This window comes from Pagrus major, chromosome 6, assembly GCF_040436345.1.
Source record: "Pagrus major chromosome 6, Pma_NU_1.0".
NCBI lineage: Eukaryota > Metazoa > Chordata > Actinopteri > Spariformes > Sparidae > Pagrus > Pagrus major.
In genome coordinates this window covers 36,042,487-36,068,762 of record NC_133220.1, presented here as the reverse complement: position 1 = coordinate 36,068,762, position 26,276 = coordinate 36,042,487, and the positions used below count along the sequence as shown (strand labels likewise).

General features: G+C 39.5%; 1 protein-coding gene across 1 annotated transcript; it reads right to left on the bottom strand.

The window, feature by feature from the left end:
- Window positions 1-994: 994 nt before the first annotated feature.
- LOC140998712 (3'-5' exoribonuclease HELZ2-like) lies at window positions 995-25,693 on the bottom strand. The gene is made up of 19 exons (XM_073469072.1): window positions 24,068-25,693; window positions 19,281-19,464; window positions 17,681-17,788; window positions 13,955-14,469; window positions 13,195-13,833; window positions 11,304-12,102; window positions 11,079-11,154; window positions 7,563-10,911; window positions 7,321-7,406; window positions 7,060-7,185; window positions 6,827-6,982; window positions 6,589-6,733; window positions 6,102-6,503; window positions 4,117-4,309; window positions 3,534-3,680; window positions 3,152-3,361; window positions 2,854-3,010; window positions 2,211-2,378; window positions 995-2,131 (listed from the first exon to the last, which is right to left on the bottom strand). Exons 1-19 carry the CDS (start codon window positions 25,417-25,419, stop codon window positions 2,019-2,021), a joined length of 8,925 nt encoding a protein of 2,974 aa, XP_073325173.1. The 5' UTR covers window positions 25,420-25,693; the 3' UTR covers window positions 995-2,018.
- Window positions 25,694-26,276: the final 583 nt, after the last annotated feature.

The window sequence follows — 26,276 nt, the reverse complement described above, 5'->3', positions numbered from 1 at the left end:
CAGCAATGATTTAAAAACCACAACTTTATAACATTATTCAGTGATTATAATGACCAATCTTTATAACCTGGAACATCCTCCAAAATTTAAAAGGATTGGCAACTTTTGAGAGGTTAACTGAATTAACTTTAAATTGACCCACTTTTGATCTATGTAGCTACTAATTACATCCCGGAGCAGCTGACGGTGCTGCCAAGCAACAGTAAACATTGTAGCCCTTGAGGCTAACGTTAGCATTCTACTGTTGACAGAAACTTTTTTTTTGCTTTTGTCACTTCAGTGTGTTACTACCAGTGTAACCCTCTTTTCTTGCCTGGTAGCGTATTCCAGTCCCTTCCGGCTGTGGATAAATAGCGGGCTACACTTCTCGTTTTCAGTCTTCTTTTAATGATCACCAAAACGGCAGAACAGTACAAATAATCTCTGACCTCAATGTCGGGGTTCACAACACAACCACTTCTACCTCCCTCAACAAGGCGGAACACCCGTCACCCACATGCCTGTCCCCACCAAAACAAAAGCATGAAGGAACCAATCAACCCAAACACTGTACATGAAAACACCCAAATCAAAGTGCTGCAAATGACAATGAAATATATAATGTAACAATAATATAATAATAATATATAATATAATACTAATATATTACTACTATAACTTAAGTAATACAAATAATACACATAATAAACATATATAAATTATAATAATATATAAAAATAACCCAAAATATAAAGTGTACAGTAATTACGGTTACACCAGTGTTGGGCAAGTAACTTTCAAAATGCAATATATTACATATAACTAGATAATTTAATTTTAAAGTAATGTATTACATTACAATATTACTGTCTGCATAGAGTAATATATTACTTATTACACTACTTTTTAGTTACTTTCAACAAAATGCCCAAATAACCTCTATAGAACAAGTAAATGGCTTTTTTTCTTTTTGAATAAAGGAATGGCCTTGGACACAGGGATGAGCAGGCAGACAGAGGATCAAAGTCTGATTTATTATGAGATAGGAATAAATATTTTTAATTGAAGGATGAGTCATATGAAACACTATAGACCTATACCTTCTATAATGTAGCCCATAATGACATGACATGACAAAAATCTCTTCTTCTATGCCTTTTGATTTTAGTCCACAGAACAAGAAATGCATGGGCATACAGTATGTGATTCAAGAATGTAAATTAAAGTACGCTCGGAGGATCAGGCTTCATCGTTAGGCTATAAAATACGGCTCATTTCAGTCACACAGAGACTGAACACAGAACTTACAGGCTCGGCTGTATTAAACACATGCATAGCCTTTATTAGTATGGTCATGTTGGTGTGGATGGATGCTTACAAAAACAACAATAAACTCTTCACTTTGGTTGGCAACATAGATTGTAACGTGTTACATGACATAACTGTAGTAATATATTACTGAATATTACTGAGTAACGCATTACTTTACTCCATTACTGTTTAAAGAAATATATTACAATAAAGCATTGCTTTTGTAACACGTTACCCACATGACTAAAACACATTTTAAATCGTTGTTAATTTGTACAAACATTTAATAAAATCATTGAATGTATTAAAGAGGAACACTTTACAAAATTTCACACAATGCACACTTTTTTATCAACATTTCTGTAGCCAAGGGTACAAACATGAAAAATACAAAAAACAAACAAATCAGAATCCTTAGACTGTGAACTGAAGGTTTTGAATTCAAATTAGCACATCTAACAATTAAACTTCACAGATAGTTGATATCAAAGTTGTACAATTTCCAGATGCATACATAAAGAGAAGAGTATATGTAAATCAGAGCACAATAAAAATAAACAAATACAATATCAAAATCCCCAAATCTGCTATAAAACTGAAAAAATATATAAAAAGATACTTCAACATCCCAGAAAAAAATACAGAAATATACACATCTTTCATGGAGTCATGCTGTTGTGTCAGTGCTGCTTGTAGAAATCAAGCCTTTTAAAAACAACTGAGCTCAGCTATCTTGCACCATGCACTGAAATCTTGTCTGCATCTGCCACTGCATCCTGAAGCTTGTAATGGCTGAGGAGTTTTCTCCAAGCTCCACTGCAGCTGAGCAACCTTTGGTTTCCTTTGAGAGGACAGAAAACATTGTTATGAAGCTACATATGAGCATATTCAAAAAGAAGAGATGAGCTGCAGTATCTCACCAATGATGCACAGTCCCTCCTTGGCCCTGGTGATGCCCACATTTATCTGGTTGGGATCGCCCACAAAGCCCAGATGTTTGGATAGCCAAGCTCCGTCTGGTTCACTCACAATCTCTTCTTGTGGCAGAGAGCACACTGTCGATATGATGACGTAACGCCATTCACTTCCTACAAGACAAAACATTGTATGTCACATGACGAGACATCGCTAGACAACAGAGTGAAGGTTTGTCTTTGGTTTCTTCTGACCTGTACTGAAACACCAGACTGAGTCACTGTCATTAACATGGCCAGATAAAGTGTCTATATCAGAAAATCTGATGTCAACTGGACTAAAAAGTAGACAAGCACAGTTGAAAAGTTACTAGAGTATTTCCTAACTGTGAAAATTATTTTCAATTCACTACATGTATCTTTATTAACTATTTTACAGATATAGATTTTACATTCGAAATGTGAGATATGGTCATAAAATGACACAGTACTGATGTACTGTAAACTACTGAACAGGACAGGAGGTAGTTAGACCCAGCACCACTGGGAAAAGGTGCCACCATAAAATGCTGGTTACATGTTCAGTGTTGACACATCGCATATTCTTGAGCATTGTGGCTCAAGCATTTGTCGTTATGTTTGCAGTCACCTTGGCTTTTAGTGATAGTGGTCACAGTGATTCCATCCATTCTCTTCTCCTTCAGCTTAGCTTTGATTTCTGATACTTGGGCATTATAGGGCGACAGAATCACAATACATCGCTGTTCAACTTTGGCAGTCTTCACCAGCTTCTCAGCGATGTCAATCTGCAAAAGAACCAAACCAAAAGTTTAAAGTTATTAAAAATGATTTAAAGCATTACTAAATAAAGTCAGTGAGTACTATCAGGTTAATGACTATCGTAACTTATAAGCTTATATTTTAGTATTATTGTTTAAATACAGTACCACTTTGTTTCTCTCTTTGTGGTTTGCTTTCGAGTTCTCGTTGCCCTTGGCTGTGTTGACAACAAGTCTGAGTGTTGTTCCTTCGATGTCCCCAAATACGACTGGCATTGTCTTGTCTCCAACTCGTAGGACACTGCTCGGCTGCTCCACCCCAGTCTTCAGCATTCCCTCATAATATTCATTTGATGGGAACTCGCATATGTTCTCATGCTATGAAGGTACATGATTGATAGTTTCTGATTATAATTTCAAATACTAAACACAGACATTTAGTAATATGATATTGCTACAGTCAGTACATATATACATAAATATACAATTTACTGTTTAATATACACAATACACACTGCATGTATATAGAGTGTGTATGTCCTGTCCTCACCATTCTGTACTGAGTGTCCAGCATCACTGCCCTTTTCTTGTGAATTGTATAGTAGCGTTCAAACAGAGACTTGGCCATCCCCAGCTTCCTCACACGTGCATTCTTCACAATGGGTCGTAACTGTTTGTGGTCACCGATCAAAACAACCTGAAAGTGACATTAAGACATTAGAGTGAATAACTCTAATAATTTAAATCGACAAACATCAAGTGAGTGTTACTAAACAATGATGAAACCAATGCCCCAAAGACCTGTAATTTTAAGTTCGTCAGACGGAGGCGAGTAGGTAGCTGTTTAGCCGACGACCAGCACTTGACAAACTCATTGTCGAAATGGAAACGCTTAATAATGCATTTCCATGTTGGATAGAACAACCTTGCTCTTACAATACATACTATGGAATAATAACATTACATGTTTGAAAAAAAAAAAAGATACAATATAAAAACATAATGTGCTCTGAAAATGTATCTTCAGACTAAGCAGTATTTTCATGATTCAAGGCACAAAGAAATGAAGGTATTAAGTAATTAAGTAAATGGAAAGGTTGAGCAGGATACTGATGTTAAATGGAAAAACTCACCTTTTCTGGGTTGTTGCAGACTAATGGAATCAGGGCCTGGGGTTCAGTGGCCATGGCACATTCATCAATGAGGATCTGACGTGCACTGACTGTCTTCGTTAAGCTTGGGGTGGAAGACTGTGTACACGTGCACAGTATGATGTCATGATGTTTCAGCTCATATGTCCGCGCATCTATGAGGAGTTTTTTGTATCTAGGAGAAAAGCCAATCCATACAGTTAGAGCTGCAAAAATATTCCTCAAATTCAAAGTGCTGCTCTGAAATCTACTAAATTCTTTTTCAAATTCTTTCTGTTTTTCATCAGGTGGATGAGACAGTCCCGGATGAGGGTAGGATGGACACAATCAGAGATGGAAAAAACTAACTAATAAATAAAGCTGTTTTAGATTAAGAGATACATTTTACTCATTATGATCACAGCTATAGCCTATAAAAAATCTCTCACTAAAGTTACATAAATTACATAAAATGATGAGATCTACTGATTATTTACCCTTGATATTTTCATTTACTCTCTTTACATCTTCAAATTATCATTTCAAATTTTAAATATGCTTTTTTGTTTTCTTTTTAAGTTTAAGACACTCTGCACTCAGCTGACACTCTGGACAACACATGTGTTCAATGTGTAAGTTCACTGGCCAAATGTTAAGGGATGCAAGTGGTGCAGTCTCACCTGGGTTGGGCTTTAGCGGCACAACAATGCACGCACCCCCAGCGAGCACTGTAAGTGACCTAAATCAAACACACCCAAATGTAGCGTGACATCTACATTTGTTACACTGCTGAGGAACTTCTACCCTCAGTGAGGTTTGCGAGACCTTTCCGCTTTTTTTGAACATTTTTTCAGATTCAGGATTCACAAGCAAAGTTATTTTAAGAGAGGCAAGACAGTAACCAAAAATGCTCCTAGTTTACATACAATCTTTGGTATGTCTGCAATAACAGTAACAGGCAGTGCAGTAACAAGTTTAAACATAGACAGGCCTTAGACAGGATCTTTTAACCTCTGTTCGACTGTGAATTTCAGCCATTAAATACTATCACATTTCTAAGCTAACCAAATGTATGAAAACCCACATTTGTCTAATGTTTGCTTAACAGATCTTATCCATGGTCATACATTCGTTCCAGTGACGTGAAATAAATAAATAAACAGTAATACATCGCCCGGCTGAGTTTTGTTTCTTACCCCTTCATCAGACTCCGCCAGTAACCAATAATTCTCTTTTTAAGACTGATACATAATGGGTATATTCCTAACTCCCCATAAATCATATTATTACAGGTTGAGTTTTAACTTTTAATGGATACATGAGGGATTTCAGATGAAGTCTCTCTAGGGTATCTGTCTTCTCAAACCCAGACACTTGCATAACTGGTGTCTATCAAAAAGTTCTAACCTAATATCTATTGGTAAATCAAACCTCCTACACTTAGCAACATTGCTATTGAGGCCTGCTTATAGAGTTACTCAGCAATTTTGAATGTCACAGTTGTGACCGCAAAACCTCTTTCAGCTTGAAAATGCTTGAAAACTTTGAGGAGTGCAGTTTGACAGGGCAGTGGGAGGCTGAGCGGCTTGGTTATCATCAGATGGAAAGGCTGAGTGGACTGAATAATATGCAATGAGAATGTTCAAGCAAAGAAGTAGTTGGTCTAACCTTAAATCTGACAACTGAGATAAGATAACACCTTTTAAGGTGTGTAAAATATCTGTTCACAAGACAAGTTATCCTACATTAAAAGCTGTGGCCATCACATGTATCAAACATGTCACATTATGGCTGTACTATAATATTCGGTTTAAACAAAAGGTTACTTTGGTTAAAGGTTATTACATCTATTTTGCAAGACCATGTCATAAGACCAATATCACAAGGTAGTATTTTGGAATCTCCAACTTTTTACTGACTAATGGGTGACTTTTAAACATTTCATGCAGTTTTAAGATGTGTCAAAACAATAGTGCATTTGAACTTACTCTTTCACCTCTTCAGCAGTCAGTTCTTCTATTTGCTCCAGGGCAAGTTGACTGCGTTGGAGGTCCTCTAATTCTTCAAAGGAAAGTTGGATGTGTTGGGGCTCTGCTTTCTTCTGAAGGCCAAGTTCAATGCATAGGACCTCTTTTTTTTCCTGAAGGGCAAGTGGAATGCGCAGGAGCTCTTCTTTTTCCTCAAAGGAAAGTTCAATGCATTGGAGCTTTTCTTTTTCCTCAAGAGCAAGATGAATGCGTCTGAGCTCTTTTATTTCCTCAGAGGCAAGTTTAATGCTTTGGAGCTTTTCTTTTTTCTCCAGGGCAAGCTTAATGCGTCTGTCAAAGTCTTTTATTTGACCCGAATATGGGTTTTGGTCCTGTCGCATGCGGTGATGCAAGGTGATGCTCCTAAAACCATATAAAATAAGCCTATGTTAGTTAATTTAGGAAAAGTTTTAAAACCTAGTTTCATCAGCTGATGTGATTACAATACCTGAGCTCTGGTTTGGCACGTTCTTGGCGAAGAGTCCTCCGGGAAAACTGAAGGTTGCAGTCTGGAAATGGGTAATCAAGTATCTCCACTTGTTGGCTGTAGACCCTGAGGGGCCTTAGGCTGTCCCCAAACCCTAACAGGTACTCTGTGTAACAAAAGTAAAAGACAAAAACAGCATTGAGTATGGTAACTGAAACAAATGCAGCTGAAATTTAAGCAGAGTAACAAGGCAACCTGCCTGCAACAACATCAACAGACTTGTTGGATGGGCCACAGTAGAGAATAACTTGTTTCTTGTTCTCATCCTTTGGATCATCAACTTTCCTTGGATTCTTAGAGTTCAGCTCAAAGAAACGGTACACAATGTACACACCCACTACCGTCTTTCCAGTTCCTAAGAGAAAAATTGGAAAATTGGCTAAAGCCTTTGTATAAAATATGGGGCATCAGGGTGAAAATTTCAGCTCTTACCAGGTGGTCCCTGTATAACTGTGAAGGTACTATTCAGAGCTTTATCCACAGCAAGATACTGACTGTGGTTAAGGCCTGGCAGTCCATTTGGTAGCTCTTTCCTCATGATGTGCCACTGTGTTATTACTGCAAAGAAAAGTTCATCAAATTTGCAGGACACTGCAGGAATGTACAATATTTGTTCTGTTTTAATTGACTTGACTAGCATGAAACAAACAGTAAAAATCCATGCAACTATTAACTGCTGACTAAAGAGCATACCCTCCTTTGGAATGTGCTGTCCAAGTGCTATTGTCTTGACAAGATCACATGCAGATGTAATGCTGACCACAGCATTTTCTTTCCGACTACAAAAAAGAATAATAAAATCATACATTAACAGCATAATCTGAAGCATTAAAACTTGAGTTGGTGCAAGACAAATGTGAGATGAGAAGTATGAAAAGTCATATCATAAGCAATGTTATGTTGCTATGGTCAAATTGAACTTCACTTGAACTTACATGTCAGGCAGGAGCTTTGGGATTATTTCAACTGTGAAAGTGTTTTTCTGAAAGACACATTCAGGAATGGTTTCCATCGACAGGTGGTTGACATAGAACTCCACTGTGCTTCCTTCGTTTGGAGGGTTTTTCTTTATTTCTACTTTTCTTGTGACACCATGGGCCACCCATGTGAACTCTTTTGGGTCCACCAGTGCAGAATGTTCAAGGGTTGAAGCCAGCGTCAGACCTCTTTTACGTATGCACAGAAAGCACTTTGAAAGGTTACACTCAATGGCCCATTCATCGATCCATTTCAGAGGCAAGAAGAAGCTTCCTGTTAGTGTTCCTTCCTGCACTTGACTGAAGTCTACCACCAAGTTCTCAATGATTATGCTGTCACTTTCATCCACTGCATTGGTAGCAGATTCCATCGCACACAACGGTTTCCAGATCCGTACATACTCCTCTGTGTTACTGTATTGATTCCTTGATGGATCATCTGCAGATCTGGAGAAGCACGTGATAGGGCTGTGGACATGTTCCACACAGATCTCAAACTTTGGTTTAATGTGCACCAACTGAACAGCAGGCATGTGATAACCCCTTTTTACTTCTGATGTCATTTGGACCTGCAGGGTGTCACCAGTATGCAACTGTAGGTTCATGTCAACTTCATGTCCCCTTTGTACTGTTGATACCTCTTTCTCCTCAGGGGTATATTGCTTTGTATCAGCGCCCATTATGAGAAACTTTGCATGATCCCATTTTTCTTCATCAATTGCTTCAACTGTGGCTTTCCATATTTTCAGTGGAAGCTCAATGCAGGGACCACGGACTGGGATTTCTGACTCTTGGTAGATTTTCATGGTGTCAACTGCATAGATCCGCCTTTTCCATGTTAGAGTAATGCAGTTATTTGCTTTATCATAGAAGGGTTGATCCCACAATTGTAAATCTTTGTACATAATTGACAAACTCTCTGCAAATATGTTCTTGTTAAAAGGGAATGAAACTGCAAATCTATCTCTGCCGGGTTCTTCAGTCACAACAAAGCCTAACTTTGAAGCACTTTGTTTTTTCATGCTCACTGCGTAGGAGATCTGCTCAGCCTTTTGTTCATACTCCTTGGCATTCTTGATGTTGTGCTCAAATTGATTGCACAAAGTTGAAATCTCTGTTTGACTGTATTGGACCTGCCTCTTACATATCATGGAGTGCAAAAGTCTTTGCAAGATGATGTCAATGTACCTCCGTATTGGCGAGGATGCTTGGGTGTAAGATCTCACGTTCAGAGAATAATGCCCAGCTTGTGCTTTTTGAGAGGAGTTGGATCGGATGACATACACCTTACTAGAGCACCTTCTGAACTGATCAGTGACTGGCTGAAGCAGAGGGTGGATGTCATCTGCAGCAATAAGGTCCACCATTTTGTCTATATCATCTTCTCTGGCAGCTGACTGGATATCTTCCCACACTTGTGTAAGTATGCGGAAATGTTCACAGTTTGGGTCTTGTCCCTCATGATGAACTTTGTGCCGCACATGAAAAGACAGTGCTATCCATTCTGCACGGTTCTGCTGCCTTAATTTTTCTAGCTCTACAGAATCTGGTTTTTCCTGACAGCGAAGGGGTGTGCAGTACATGCTTTTTTCTGATTCAATCAATTGCTCAGATGCAAGTGTATTGAATAACACATTCAGCTCTTCAATCATTAGATTGGCTTTGCGCTTTCCAGGCAATCTCTTACCATCAGCTTGAGAATAAGCCCAGTCCACAAGTCTACTCTTCCGTTGAGCTTTTGCAAAACAATAAGCCACTGTGACACAGTCTTCTACTGTGTCAAATGTAGGTCTCTCTCTGTATCTTTCGGAGATGATGTTCTCTGCATTTTCATAAGACAACTTCCGATTAGACTTGATCAGTGACAGCTGGAATTTCGGCGTTCCAATGATTTGATGTGTCTGCTTGTTTACATTGAACATTAATGAAACCACCCTGCGATCTTTCTCCGGCAGAAGACTTAAGTGTTCAGTGCTCAAGTCTTCGGGCAACATATGAATGTTTGGGCTCCCTCTGCCGTAATATGTAGCACCAAGTTGTTTTGCGTCTTCATCTAATTTACAACCTGGACTCACATAGCTTGCCACATCAGCAATATGGACTCCCAACTCATATTGGTCTCCAATTTCCCTGACACTGATGGCATCATCCAAGTGTTCTGCTGTTTCTCCATCAACAGTGAAAGTGATTACCTCGCATAAGTCCTGTCTGTATGTTTCGTCTTCATCAGTCTCGGAGAAAGCCTGGTCTGATGTACACGTAGTAGGTGGCACATGAAATTCTTCATTCAGGATCCTTAGTCCATCACTCAAAGATCCTCCCACTGGAATAATGTCTATAACATTCCCTAATGGAAAATAACAATGTTCTTTCCAGCCAATCACTTGCACCACAAATACATTGTTCTGTTTGAGCTCTTCACTGAGACGTTCACATGCTGCAACTGTCCAATGTCCATTAATTTGCTCCCATATTGGAATGAAGTTGCGTCTTGCCTTGTTGATCAGTATGCATACCTTGGGCTCAGATTTTCTAAGGGGCATCATTATCCTCCTGACAAAATCTTTAGAATTCTGTCTTGGTTTGCTGTGATCCTCATCCTCAAGCAGGCACACAAGAACACGGGCTGATTCTGCTTCCGTGGTGACGCTGACCACCTTTGCTGTTTGTACAACCACTTCGTCTCCAGTGAAGGCCTTGCCCAGGTTTGCCCTTCCCTTAATGCTTATACGTCTGGTGGGGTTTTGAAATGGTATGACATAACCTCTGGTATATGATTCCCTGACCAGCTTTCCCCGCTCGTGTATCTCTGGTTGTTCGTTACGTAACTCTCCGTCTGTGTCAACATCAGTGATATTGTGTGATGACCTTGACTTGTGGGGACTGAAGTCTTCAAGTTCCAAATTGTCTTCATCTGAACTGTATTCTGGTTTTAGTTGTTCATACTTATCTTTCAACTCTTGAAGAATTGCATCAGTGGGAGTGGCCCTCTCATTCACATGTTCAGACTTTTGAAACCTTGCAGTTTCCAAAACATCTTTTTCAAAGAAATCTTTGGTGAAATGCTTTGGTGCAACACTGTTGTTGCTGATGCAATGGTCTGCAAAGCTCTTCCACACTCTTGAGCATTTCCCAAAGCAACAGAGGGCAGCAGCATCTCCAACCACAACCACGTGGGACTGAGCCCGAGTCAATGCAGTGTTTAACACACGGGCATCATTTAACAGCTCCAGACCAGGCAGGTGAGATGTTTTGAGGCTGTCACGTGTTTGCACAGCTGACATTATGACTGCCCTGAACTGTTTGCCTGTTAACACATGGACACAACATTTATTATGTAAAATAACATAAATATACACGAAAGGGAATTTAAGTATAATGACTGAATAGTCAGATGTGCTGTTTGAGTTTAATCATCCTTTATGTCCAACATAATGGTATAATCATGCAGGAGTTCTTCAAGCTATAAATTACCTTGTACATTGGCAAGATTCTCAACGTGGACTTTAGCAAGACTTCTTCTTGAAAGCGCTGCCCTAATGTGCCGCACCTAAAAACCATATTAACAAGCGAGATCATTACAACTCTGACAATATCACAATGACGGTGCTTATACATTATATATATATACACACACATATATATATATATATACATATACATGTATATATGCGTGACAACTACAAAGTTCTAACATACCTGAGATCCCTCTGAGAGAACACAGATTGAGCTTTGGTCCTTGGTCCCCCAGGCCAATGGCCAGTTTTTCAGAATCTCCGTCACTTCTTCAATCACTTTAGCAACTTCTTCTTTGTTATACCAAGACATAGACACAGTGTCCAAGAGACACTCTCCTCGAACATGGTGATACTTTAGGGCATGGCCATTTGCAGGAGCCGGAATATTTCCAATAGCTTTGATGATATCATTCTTACCAACGTAGAAATTGGTGGACACAAACTCCACAATTTCTTTGGTTGAGCGGTAGTTTTCACTGAATATGATTCTACTGTTCTGGGCAGCATCACATGTTTGGCTTTGATAATAGTGGAACAAACGATTAAGGAGTGTGTGATTTGACCGGTGATGATCATCAACTGAGAAAAGCTTTGGTCCCATTTGCATGTGATCTCCAGCCAAGACAACTCTGGTGTTTGGCCCAGCAAGACCTAGGGCCATCAAGGCTTCACATTCCAGCATCTGAGAGGCCTCATCAATTAGTATGTGGGTAAAGTATCCCTCTGGGAGCTTTAGGTCATGAAAGTGTCTTGCCATAGTTGTGGTGGTTATGACTATTTTGTGGTGATCTAGGGCAGCTTTTGTAGGTGGTAGAAAATACTGTCCATCTTCTGATAAAAGGCAGTATTTCAAAGTAATCTCATCTGTGGCAAACAAAGCACTCCCTTGTTTGTTTGCTTTAATCCTAATCGGCCTCATTCCATCATTTTTCTTGTCGATGAATGGATGGAAGTGATCACTGACGTACAGATCTGCAGAACTGAAAGGAAGCAAAAATATTAAGGTAAAAATACATGTTAGTGTTGTTGTATTAAAACTTCTTTACAGCTGTACAACTTAGAGCAAGGACCTTAAAGGTCCAGTGTGTAATATGTAGTGGCATCTAGCAGAACAGACAAGGCAGAAATAGAATGTAATATTAATAAGTATGTTTTAATCAGTGTACAATCACCCGCAAATACGAGTCGTTGTGTTTTCATTACCTTAGAATAAGCTGTTTATATCTTTGTAGGGAGCTGGTCTCCGTCCACAGAGGTCGCAATGTTGCACCGCCGTGTTTCTACAGTTGCCCAGAACAGACAAACCTGACACTAGTGAGGGCCTTTTGCATTTCACGTGGCAGCCGGTAATGACCGGGTCAAAGTCAGAGAAGAAGTGTCTGTTGTTTCCTGCTAAACAATCTGTATTGTGGGAAGTCTGAAACCACAATCTGATAAAGGATTGCTGGTCATTCTTAGTTTGTACAAGAAAAATCACAGGAGCGTGAATCGTTGTCGAAGAAACGAAAACTGACGCTAAACGAGATTGGGACAAGCGACCGCATAAACAAGAATAAACATTGGAGCTGTCTTTCCAAGATGGAAATCTCTGATGACAGAGAAATGTTTGCAAATGGACGCCGAAGTGTCCTGCTTTCTGCGGGACAGGTAAGAGTAACGTAAAAAGATTACAACCAACCGTAATAAATATTTCCCCCTGCTGCTAATTGTACACAAGCTGGATAATGTACAATGAATATTAGCAGTACATTAGTTTCACTGAATAGACATGCCGCCACATATAACGTTAAATATTATCACACCGAAGCCTCAGCTTGTGCCTCTCACGTAGTATTAGCAAGAATTATTTGGATTTATTTCTTGTCTGTTGCAGTAAGACAACACACTAAGATATTTAGGGCTGGGAGTGTGCCAAAGACGTGTGATATATAAGACAGGTAGATGCCGCTAAATACTCCATATATTACACACTGGACCTTTAACCTAAATTGACACATTGAAACACAACATAACACAAGATTTAAAGACCGACTATGTGCTTCATTGAATACACTTTTGACAGTATATATTACCTGTTGGTGTGGGTGCAAATTAGCACTTTGTTGTCAGGCTTCTTACAAAGCTCTCTGGCTGCTGTTGCAAGGGTGAATGTTTTCCCAGTTCCAAATGGTCCATAAATGAGGAGTGGTGCCACAAAGTTTTGAATGCTCAAATTCCCTGTGATAAAGTCAATTGCTGACTGCTGTTTTGTATTCAGCTTCTCATAGTGGATGCTATTCACAGGAACTCCACAGTTTTTAAGGTCTGGTAGCACTCTTTTTGTATCAGGAAGGAGGTCTACAGCCATGTGCATGGTGCAGAAGCTGTGGCGGTTTAGCTGAAACTGCACCTCCATTTGGTACGACTCATTGCTTTTGAGTGCAAGATCAGCGCAACATTGTTTGGACAGTTGCAAATACATTTTGTTCTCACTTGTTTTGTCTTTCAGAATGAGAGCTTCATAGACCTTGGAGTTCTGACCACTTGAAGATAAAGGGGCTATCAGGCCAGACTGGATGCTTCGCTTTAGTACCTGTCCCTCAGGACTGTCTGGTGTTAGATTACAAGGAATTGAGACAGCACAGAAGACTTGTCCCTGAGGAGCCATCATCATACCAAACTGTGTACTGTTCAATGTATCCAATGTTGTAATTTCTCCGCAAACATTTAACCTAAAGTAAATGAGAAAAAAAAAGAAAAACATAAATAAATAAAGAAAAACATTAGCATCTCTTTATAAGTATGTGCACATTCAAAGCATTGTTAAATGAAAAGGATGGAGAGGCATATTACCTTGAAACAACTTGGTCCTCTGCCCGTTCTTCATTGTACAGGAAGTGGTGCATTCTTTCTTTGTAGTTGTCACTATTCAGAGGTGTTTGGCTGTTGTAGGAGGATTTATACTGAAAGCTTATCTGGGGAGGCTTGTACTCCCTTAACAGCTCCTCCTGTTCTTCTGTTCTGGACGAACATGGGATGATAACCCTGTTACCTCGATGCCAACGCTCAACACTTTGAAAGGTGGCTCCACACTTCACAGTTTGTTCTTTAATGTCATCCAGTGACAGCTGGCCTACTCTTACTCTGAGTTTCTTCAAGAGCACTGGTCTCATGTCAAAATCTAGCACTAACCACTGTTCATAGAGGCCTGGGTTGATGGATGTGAAAGACACATTGATGTCATAGGTCATGTCTTCACTGCGAAAGTGTTCACCTGAGGAGTAGATGCAAGGCACAGAACTGATGTCACCAAGGGTGAATGAAGCTCCTGGTTCTTGCTTCAGCAGCGCCACATGCACAAGCTGTCTCTGTAAAGAAAAATGGCGATTAAGCATACTATGACAAAATAATCATATTTCTGGAACATGAAAGAAAAAACAATTTGAAGAATACAGCAGCTCAGGCAGCAAAATCAGTGGAAACTAAAGCCGCACTCAGTGTGTATGTTCAGGAGATAGTGTACCATCTCTCCAGTGAATTTTATCAGATTTCCTTAAAGGCATCTAGGGTTATGAGCAAATATGTGATATGCCGAGTCCACATGCACCAATCAGTAAGGCACTTCAGATTTTGGTTAATACTTGTCCCCAGAGCTTGCAAAGTGAAATTTGTGCCCGCCCTTTGTGAAGTTTAATTGCACACTCAAAGTTCTGCCATTTGCCCCCCTTTCATCAGATTTGGACTAATCTTGGTGTGTATGTTCAGGAGACATCTCAGGATGTGAGTTTAATTATGATTGCTCAAAGTCATTTTGAGTTATGAGCCAATATGTGATAGGCCCACAATAGGACCACAAATGAATATGGCACTTTAAATATGGGTTAATACTTTCCCCCAGAGTATATACACCAAAAATTGTGAAATTATGAGGCACATATTTTTGGATTTCAGATACGCGTTCAAAAATGTTATGGTAGACCTATTTCCAAATAAGGCCGAAGATATCTAGCAAGTTTTTTGAACAAGGAGACCCAGGGCTCCAGGGTGCGAGCCAACCATTGAACTAATGACTGCAATGTCCCTTACAAATCGTATGATTTTAAGAGTTGTTGAGTGAGCAGAAACTGCACAAAACTCTGCAAAATTTTGCAATGACAAATACAAAATTGCAACATATGCAATTTAATACAAGTTCCGTCTGTGTCTAAAATGCTTCTTACCTGCCAACATATAGCAGCTCTTTGAACACACAGTTTCAACTGATTTCATTTACACTCAATTTATGAAGACAACATTTAACTGATGGTAAGCATGCCAAATTCAGTAAACACTAACCAATATAGACAACTTCTTCACCTAAAAAGAAAAGTCACTGAATTTAATGAGTTGTGGAGAAACTGACCAAACTTTTTGAAATGCTGTCTACAACAAATTATTACCTATTTGGACATATACATGAAGATATTTATTTTAATTGTGTAAAAAACATAGTATCCATTAGTTGCATTGATGTATGTGTTAATTTGCATTTACATTTTCTTTCATTTGCATTTTTCCCAGAACAGGGAAGTGAGATCTTATCACAAATGGTCACTTGAGACACGCGGAGGCAGAAAGCTGTCCACTTGTGATCAGATCACTCAGAATGGACATTAAAACCAAATGTGAACTGTGAAGTTGCCTGTTTTGTTTTTTGCCTTCTTGTTGATGACTGTTAACCTGTTTATCTACTGTTGAGCTTCATAAACTTCCTTTAAAGATGTCAGCATTGTCTTTTTGAACATACTCAGAATAAACTTATACTACCATAGTATAGTACTACTATAAGTACTTTAATTTGAAACTTTTCTTTTTCAGTTGTTCTGAGGACTGACAAAGCTCGTGTCCAAGTCCACACCAGGTTCTGTGCCTCTGGGGCGTGTTATTCTTGCCAGTCCAGTGTCTTCATGTTCCAGCCTGGTCCCCTTCAGTGCTTCCATCACCTGTCTCGAGCCTGATGGCTCCTCTCTCATAAGTGTCATAACATGCATGCGTTAATCGCGCTTCAAAAAAATTAACTGCGTTAATTGGAATTTGCGTTAACACGTTACTACCGCGTTAACTTTGACAGCCCTACAACTAAATAGTAAGGTGCAAATCCAAACATACAGAAACCAACCAAACCAAATATGAAGTACAGATAAGTATATAGTTAATTCCAAAAAACTCAGTGATCATATCTATGACGCCCCAGGGATGAGTACCAAAAACCTAGGTTCAATACCCCGGGCTTAATTAGAAAAGAAGGTAGTAACTATGAGCGACAACGTTATCGGTTCTCCTGCTGGTGTTGGAGAGATTAAAACATTTGTTTTCTATGATGCATTTTCACAACTCCCAACCAGTGGTGGACTGGCCATCTGGCACACTGGGCTCTGCATTGCTGGGCTGGTCAGATCTTTGTTGCCGTTTTTCCATGACATTTGTTGGCACCGGCCCATCTTCCCTCTTCACCAGACCTACCTGTCTATCACTCATTATCGTCATCTAACCACTTAAAAAGTTTTACAAGTATCAACATAGAATGAGTAAAGTAAGCTAGCACGTATATATACCACTTTCCCTGGTTGTACTTTACTGTTACGGTTGGTTTTGAGTTACAACCTATTTTTTAAATGTATTTATATTTTGCCATCGGCTATGGGAATGTCCCCAAACTGTTTTATTACAAATAAAAAATGATGTATAGTCTTAGGTTATCCACCATTTATTTTATTTGGTTGTTTTCCTCCCAAAAGAGACAAAGAAAGGCATGCTGGGAAATTTGTTAGAGCAATGGTCCTGCTTGCCCCCTGTTGCGTTAACAATCTAGAGACGTGCATCAACAACAGCGAGGTCAGATGAAAATGTCAAAAAGTAAAGGAGGAGCTGAAAAGCTTAGCGTGAAAAGGAAGCAGGCATTAGAGCCTCAGGCTTACAATACAAAAAAATCCACCAACTGTTTGGCCATCATGATCCTCAAGTGTCAAGCAGTATTGATTTGAGGAGCACACAGAGGTGGTAAGATTGAAGTTTAATAACCCTGTGTGTCCTTACAGAGTTGTTAAGGACACGTGTTACAGTCACTTGTGGTTGCCTTCACATGAAAGCTGGTTGGGTTAACGATGCACTTGTGGGTCGTTGACCCAACTGGCCTCCATGTGAAGCCTCTTGGCCAGTGCAGTTGCATACGATGTAGCACTTAGAATTACCATGACCTGGATGACTGAGAACCTTCATCAACTTAGTACTACACACCTATGCTTAAACACCTGTGCACAGCATTAACAGCCTAGGTTAAGCTGCTATCTGGTTGAGGTTCCACTACTCTACAAAACATTCAAACTGACCTATCAGCCTACCTCTATACCATCTGCTATAACAAAACCAAAAAAGATCCCTATTGTCCGTGTTTTGGTCAATATAGCTCAAAGATGATCTTCTACTTGCGGCAGAAAACATGATCAGGGCATCCCTTAAAGTTAGATATTCAGCAGCTGAACATTTTGGCTTTTGACAGGAAAAGTAGCCAAGTTCCCTACCTTATTGTAAAAATCTTACCTCTGTTTCAACTTGGAAGTTCCATTGCAGTGCTGCACTGATCTGTTCACACTCCACAGTTAAATCTTCATCACACGAAATGCTGACATCGTCAACTTGTTCTGATATCTGTTTGAAACAGTAAATCAAAATACTGTTATGTAGTAGGGTGATGAACTAATGAATGCATTGATCAACTGACCAACTGTCTTTATTTAAAGTTATAAACTCATATAATCATTTAAGATACTTCAGTAATAAATAGTTTTTGATACCTCTGTTCATGATGAAGAGCCATTTGGGCTTGAAATGTACTTTTTCCTCTAAATGTAATCAATTAAAAAAGGAATCATTCTACGGTGTTGGGAAATGTTTGGGATGCAGAAATCATTAATACCCAGACATTAATATCTCCGGGAGGCGACTATGCACCCACAATGCACTAGGTCCACATCTGGCTAGGTATCTTGATCTCCACTGTAGTTTATGAAAGTGAAGCAAAATACCAAAGAACATCAGTAACAGTCTGTCTTTGACGTGTGCATTTGTTCACTTAGCACTTGATGGAAATACCTTTTTTTTTTTTTGTTGGTTGGTTTGTCAGCAGGATTACACAAAATCTACTAAATGGATTTTCATGAAAATTGGATGGAGGATTGGTGCAGATCCAGTTAGAGGGACAGATCAATTTTCTGACTTTCTTTAACATTGTGAGATAAAGCAGTTTCAACATTTTCGTACATTTTTCATGGAATAATGCATAGATGTTGATAAAAAAATTACTCGGCTGTATTTAGGTGTCTGATATCTATAGCCCCTTTCCAAGGTGGGAATATTGCGCTGTTAATCCACCTCACCATATGTATAAAAGTTATAGAGGTGGAATGGGGGGACAGTTTCATTTCGCAACAGAGGCGAGATGACGTCTATGTGAAAGTGTAGGGCGGCAGTGCCGGACAGCGGTGAGACGTTCTGTTGGCGTTCACAGACAACTAAACAGATCCTTCATTTGACATTGCTCAAAATAAAAGAGAAAGGTCCCACACTAGTAATTTTGAATGTAAAACTTGTCTCTGTGGCTTTCCACAATGCAAGGTGGGTCAGAATCTTAGTCACAACACATTATAACAAGATCCATATGATTATAAACAGTTTGCTGAGAAATCTTTTGCTTTGCAGGTGGAAACCATCACAGATTTCCACATTATGATGTTGACTCTGAGGACGATTTTGGTTCCCAGAGCAGCTTTATGCTGGTGCTGCTTTGTTCAGTGTGAACAAAACACAGGCGGCATTAACGGGGGCCTTTGTTGTGGTGCTATAGCGGAATCTCTATGTGTGTAAAACGGACTAGTGAGTACTGTTGGGCTTTGGATGAGGTATGTGTGCCATTTTAGTTTTAGTTTTGTTTGATGTGTGAATGTACTACACTGTGTACAGTATGTATTGATTTCTTAGTGTGTGTCTTTTCAGGGAAGTGATAAAGTTTGCTATGACCTTGAGACAGACTGGGAGGATGTGAGAACATGGTGTGCCTCTCAGCTGACTGAGAACTGGCACATCCTTACAGAAACAATCTTGAACAGAATTAGAAAATAATGACACAAAATATTGTACTCACAATATGCACTTCATTACTGCTGTTTCTGTATTCCTCCAAGAGACGTTCGTTATAGCACATGAGACCCTGGGCTTCGATGTTATTTCTGATCTTCCTCTCTTCTGTAGCACGCATCATCCACTCCTGCAGTTCTGCCTCAGAGTGAGCTTTAGGGCACTTGTTGCCGTACTCGCATGTTTGTGGTCTAGGATAAAATGGCAATTTTAACTGTACATTACAAAGCATATGTGAATTAGACTGTCACTTAAAAACAGTAAAAGAATACATGAAATGTTTCTTCCAAAGATTTATACTTGTTTATATTGATATACTTTTTGTTGTTGTTAGTTTTCTGAGGTGTTCCTGGAGCTCCCTTACTGTAAGAAGATTTACAACGCCTGAATTGAATCAAATCAAACAAAGAAAGCGATCTTCTTGTCTTAACAACTTAATTGTTTTTCATTGTGACATACATTTTCAAATTAAAATCAAATAACAGTGCAGAAAACCAAGTGAAGAGTTGTATTCCAGTTGAGTGTTGTCCCACAGTAGGAATGCAAAGCACTGTCCTCACCTTTATTGACCATATTCACATGGCCGTCATTTTCCATCACGCTCAGAGTGGGAGGCTCAACTCTAGTACTACTGTTTTCAAGATTGCAAGCCGCATAAACATAGGGAATCCGACTAATTCTTATCAGTTCACTGCTTCCAGATTGATCTAAAAAGATAATGGATAGTGAAAATCCAGGGACATCGGGCGTATTCCAAGGTAAAACAGGATATTTGATGACCCATTACCTTCTGTTAGACAACAGCTAATGTTACCATTCAACCACTTCCTAGCTAACATTACTGTTTATAGTGTCACATGATACAATAGGAAAGGCACAAATGATAAAATATCAACACGTTTTTTTAAGCCCGGAAGTGAAACACACAGGACAAAATCAAATGGCAATCATAGCAAGGAAGTGGTCGAATGTTGTCAGCTAATGAGTTATCAAATATGTCCCAATTTCCCTCTAGATTTTCATTGTCCAATAACTTGCTACTCAACTGGTCAATGATGAAATGGTAACAGTTTATATGACCTGCAACACAGCAGCATAACATTATCCCAGCATTCAAACTTCCCACCCTGACGTTAGAAGAAAATGGCCACCCCGTGAAAAGGGTCAATGAGGAGCAGAGAAGGAGCTTTTTTGTTTCGAGACGTATCATCAATACCAAACTGATAAACAATCAATTGTCCAATCACAAATTAAAACTGCTAAATTACATATGGGTTCTATCGTATCTAACACATTATCTATTTGGTACTGCATTGAAAAGCACTTATCTATTGCGCGTAAATTTCACTCTTCTTCTCCCATCTGGCACAATAATGCTTTATTAACTGGATCCATCCCCTTTACTTGTCACGAGTGGTCCAAACAGGGGATCAAGGTATTAGGGGACATCTATGATGACCAAGGTCTCCGATCCTTTCAAGACCTCAAAAATTCTTTTTCCATCCCAGGTTCCTCATGGTTTCTTTACCTTCAACTCCGCACTGCCTTAAAAACCTATGGGGTTCCTTGGGATGTCTTTCCTGGCTTTCATCCAATAACAGCACTGTTCTCTTCAAAGTCCAAACTAGTTTCTCAGATCTATACCAAGCTTGTTTCAACTGGTGTTAAACCCCTTCCTGTTTTACATGGCTGGGAATTCTTTTGCCAATCTCTTGATCTGGTTTGTGACTGGCATACAATATGGACTAATCTATTTTCATCATCAAAGAATTTAGCTCATCAACTAATTCATTTCAAGTTTATTCACAAATTCTACTTCACCCCTGAGCGCAGATTCAAATTGAATTTGACAGATAAGGATGCTTGCCCCAACTGTCCGAACTCAGTGAAAGGGGATTACCTTCATATGTTTTGGCACTGTCCCTTGATCAATGCTTTCTGGGAATATGTAAATAATATTGTTAGCAAAATTATTAGTAAATCTCTTCCTACTTGTCCTGCTCTTTATTTACTGGGGTATAATCCCAATGTGTCTCTCTCTTTTCAGGAGAAGCGGATCTTAATGGCAGCCTCCACTGCAACTAAAAAGTCTATTATAAAAAACTGGTTTGAACCTGCTATCCTTCTAAAGAAACTTTGGATTAATTTATTTTTTGATATTTGTTTGCTGGAAAGATCTACTGCCAGAATCAATAGTGCTAAATTCGATTCCCTTCTGACCTGGTCTAAGGCCATTGAGCACATTCAGAAAATTAGCGCATCACAGCTTATTTGACAATTATTACTGATTTATTTAATTATTTTTATTTTATTATTAGGGTTGTCTAAACCCACAGGCCTTGTCTGTCTTGTTTGTTTTGTCGGTGGTTGTCTTTGTGAGTGTGAACCCTGTCTGTAATGTATTTGTTATTGTTATGTGGTATCAGAGAATCTTTTTACATTAATTTTTCCCTCCTTTTTTTATTTTTTTTATATTTTTATTTTTATTTATTTATTTTTTTTTAAAATTTTTATCTGCTCTGGTTCTGTCCCCCCCCTTCCTCCCCCCCCCCTTTTTTTTATTTATTTATTTATTTATTTTTTTATATATTTACTTATTTATCTTTCATTTTTTAATCCTTTTTTTTTTTTTTGTGTGTTTCGTCTTGTTTGTGACTATTGTATATTGTCCATTTATCACACCCCCTTGTGCCCTGTATCATTTACTATGTCTCTCTAATTTTCTTTTTGAAAAACAAAATAAAATTTTGATCAAAAAAAAAAAAAAAAATTGTCCAATCACAGCCGCCTGGGGATGAGATCATGGGTCGACCTAATCATTGCTGACAAGCTGCTGGCAGCCATGACAGATCGCCTTTTCCATTAAAACTGTTTTCTGTCGCCTATCCAATTGCAAGGATGCTGCTGTTTACAGTTTATCTAATTACATTTAAGACTGAGAATTCTTAAAACTGCAGACAGTTGCAAATGCAGCTGAATGTACAGTCAGTAGTAGGGTCCCTCTGGCTGGCTAGGCGACAGGAAAGTGCTAAAAGTTCATGTGAAAGGTGGTCTGTCATGGCAAACGTGATTGTACAGCTGATTGTTTCCTATTTTGACATGGACAATGGTGGTCCCCATCATAAAGGATCAAGCTCCCTTGCACCTCAATGAGAAAACTAATGATCGTGCTTTTCATTTAGCATTGGCAGGTCTGTGCTGCCCTCTGCTGGACACAAATGCAATACACCTCTTCACTTAGTTTCTTGTTATGTGAGTTGTTTGAATTGATTTTGATTTGTATGAAAAACAATTACATTTGTTATTTAAGACACAGATCTAAGGCCAATTACTGTTCAACTAACTTTTACAGAGGAGCAATAGACAGCATCCTGACCAGAAACATCACAAACTGGCATGGTTCATCACAGCCCAGACAGGAAGGCTCTGCAGCGGGTGATTAAAACCAGCAGAACATCACTGGTACCATCTACAGAGCATCAGTGACATCAGTGAAGTGAGACGTCTGCACAGAGCCCAAAGATACTAAAAGACAACAGCCACCCAGCCACAGTCTGTTCACCCTGCTGCCACCTGACAACAGACACAGAAGTATCTGCTGCTGTACCACCAGACTACAGAGCAGCTTCACTCCTCAGACTATGAGACTCCTGAACTCACCATCACTCCAGTTTATGAAATAGTTTCTTTTGTTTTGTCTTCTCTTACGTAGCATTAATGGACTGAAAGTCTTTCATTTTACAACCCTGTTGTTGTTAAATGACAAGTAAATGAACCTTTAAACATTTTTAAAAACTTTCCTTTTACATCTGTTTTTCATTTAATTATGACACACTTAATTTTGCAACTACAAAGGAAAAATATATAACAATGGTAATGTTATTTCACATTAGTTGTTTTCATTTAGGCATTTCAAATCTTCCAGATGTCACCATCATCTGCTTTAGTTTGGATTCATTTCAAACTATGAGTAGCTCATACATTTCCATTGTGTAGTGCATTGTTGGACAATAGTGTCCATCAACACCAACACCGCATTAGTATACATGCTGGCATCTTGTATATGTAATTTAGTTTAGTTTAAGGTTGGCATGTAGTATGACATTGGGATACAATCAGAACAAAACAAGTCTGGCGATGTTCTATAAGGAAACTTATTGTCAAAATATTCCCATGAAAATACCAAGACCAATATTGAATGTATCCTACTTACAAGTACTCTGTGTACATCTAAAGCCACCATAAAGCTCTGTTGCCCCAAAACTATTAAAAGCAAATAAATGAGTCACACTGTTGCACTGGGTGACACGTTCCTTCATTACCATAAACACGCACATTGTAGTTTATCTTCGCTTAATCCCACATACACCATCCTGCTGTCCCTAAAACCCACTCGACCCCCAAATGCGGATTCATCCACAGCTGAAAGTAGTCCCAAACTGCAACTCCAATCTGAGATCTGTTCATAGACTATAGCTGTTGTAAGAAATTACTGACAGTTAAAGTAAATTAAGTCAGGAAACTTCAGAGAAACACACTGTTGATGTTGGCCTTTTCATGTGATTTGTTGACAATTATAAAATAAATATAGAATACCACTAGCCTGGTGAAGAACCCCATAAAGCTACATGCAATCCTGGAAATATAAGGCATCTTTGGTAAAACAAATGGGTTACACTCTGGGTTGTTTAAGGACTGTCCTCAATAGTGGAACAAAGCCAGGATAAATAATCTTTATGAATCCACAGTATAGATGTAAATCATGTAAAGAGTAGTAGTAGTCGTGTTGTTTACCTCTCACACAGCCAAAGCTGAGCTCGGACATTGTGTGGCGGCTGACGTCCTTCCCACTTGGTGATGGTGTCCTCAGAGAGTAACTGGGCATGCTCCAAAGAGGAGCAGTGCTTGTAGAAGCTCTCTGGGGAGGATAGGACCAGAAGGCACACTTTGCAGTACATGGTGACTTTTCTGGGCTCCGTCTGCTCACGCTGGCCTAACTGAAGGAGATGAGGTCTAACGTAGAACCCGCTGTGCTCTGCTTTCCACACGGCCATCTCCACCTCGCTCTGGGCAGACTGGCAGTGGCCGGCCTGATGCCAGCAGGGCTTGCCTTGCCTGACATGACTGCAGTACTTAAACTGACAGTTTGGGGGAAGGGGGCGCACTTGGCTGTAGATGTGCTTTCCACTATTCTCTGATAAGTGATAAACTAAGACTGGATCCCAGGTGTGTGCTGCATCTGCCGAGCAAGTTGCATTCCACCTTTTGACTGTCAGTTTTTGTGGTCGTTCATGAAAGCAGTCTTTACACAACTCAATGAATTCACCTGAAAACTCTTGGAGTATGCGCTCAGCTGTACCTTCTGGTGTATGTGAAACAGGCTCAGGCTCACTTACAAGTCTGATGAATTGATTTTTATCAATGTTTTTGTCTCTCATATAATTCCATACAATGGCCTCTTCATTGCTTCTGGCGTAAGTGCATCTCTGTCCATGTTGAGCACATCCAGAGCCCTCTACAAAGAAGTTACACTTTTGGTAAAGAACACTTGGACCAAAGTTACCATGTGTGGGCCGATCAGAGACAGGCCTCCATTGGTTGGAGGCTTTTTCTTTGGCTAGAAGCAGATTTCTACTGCACTTGTGACTAACTGACTGAACAGTGTATGTTACTTCCTTCTCCTTTATGGAACACAGATCACACACAACCTTCAAATCTAGAGTTGGAAAGACATCACTCAGAGGTGCAGAGCTGTCAGGCTCATCAGACCCTCTCACAGACTGAGCTATAAGATGACAGAGAAGCACATGGTCTAAGCTGTGGTGCTTTTCAAATGTCCATACAGCAGCTTCCTCCTCGCTTCTGGCAAAGGTGCATCGGTTCTTGTGGCGTGTGCAACCAGAACCCTCCACAAAGTGGTAACACACCACGTACTTACTCGGGTTTGGAAATGCGGGTCGCCTAGAAACAGGCCTCCATTTGCTGCCACCTTTGGCTTTGCAGAGCACGAGATTGCTTGCACACTGGTGGAGGACGGATTTTAATGTGTATGTGATTTCTTTCTCCCTGACAGAGCACTGAGAGCATACAAGTTTGAGGTCATGTGTTGATAAAAGAGGAGCCAGTTTGGACCCACTAGCTGACATTGTGAAGCATTCATAATGCTTAAGCCAGCACCTCAAGGCAGGAAATGTGTAATGGTTCTGCAGCTCTGAGCTTGAGTTGTATTCACCCTAAAGGTGTTGCACTATGTTTGCTGTTGCGTTTTCTGGTTGCAGTCAATTGCAGTAGACCATGGTTTAGTTACAAGTCTGATAAACTAAGGCATTAACTAAGGAATCACTTCCAGAGTTCAGAGATCATTATCTATGGCAAGCTAAAGCCAAAGTCTGAGAAATGTCCAACTTTGCTTGAATGTGCCTGAAAACAAAAACAACAGAGAAGACAGCATGATGAGAAGTGTGCTCAGTATACTCAATTCAGAAAGTCATTAAATGTCAATAATACTTTGCACCGCTTTTTGTTTATCTGCAGAATAGTTTGAAGAGTATGGCACTTTGCCAGTAGATTGACAAATGAAAGAATCAAAACAGGTGCTTTGGATCCAAGGACATAACATTAAACCAAAAACAGAGAGAGGTTAGACTTATACTTTGCTTTGTAATCAGTAAGTCAGTAAGTAACCAAAAAATACCAAGGCATCAGAGCATGCCTTGATGAAGACTGTGAGCTGAAACACATAGGTGCTATGCAAACTAAATAGTAAATGCTAAATGTTAACAAAGCTGTCTGCCTTGGTCCGAGTCTAACCTCTCTCTATTTTTGATTTCATAGTATGGCATTGAGATTCAAGGTAGACTGCCAGGAAGGATACAAGCTGTGCTAGTTGCCATGGTCACCTGTGAAATAAGACAACATGGCCTCAGTTACACCTGATATTAACATTGGATCTGTATCTGGATACATCAATTGGATAATGACATTCAGTTCACAGGTTGTTGCA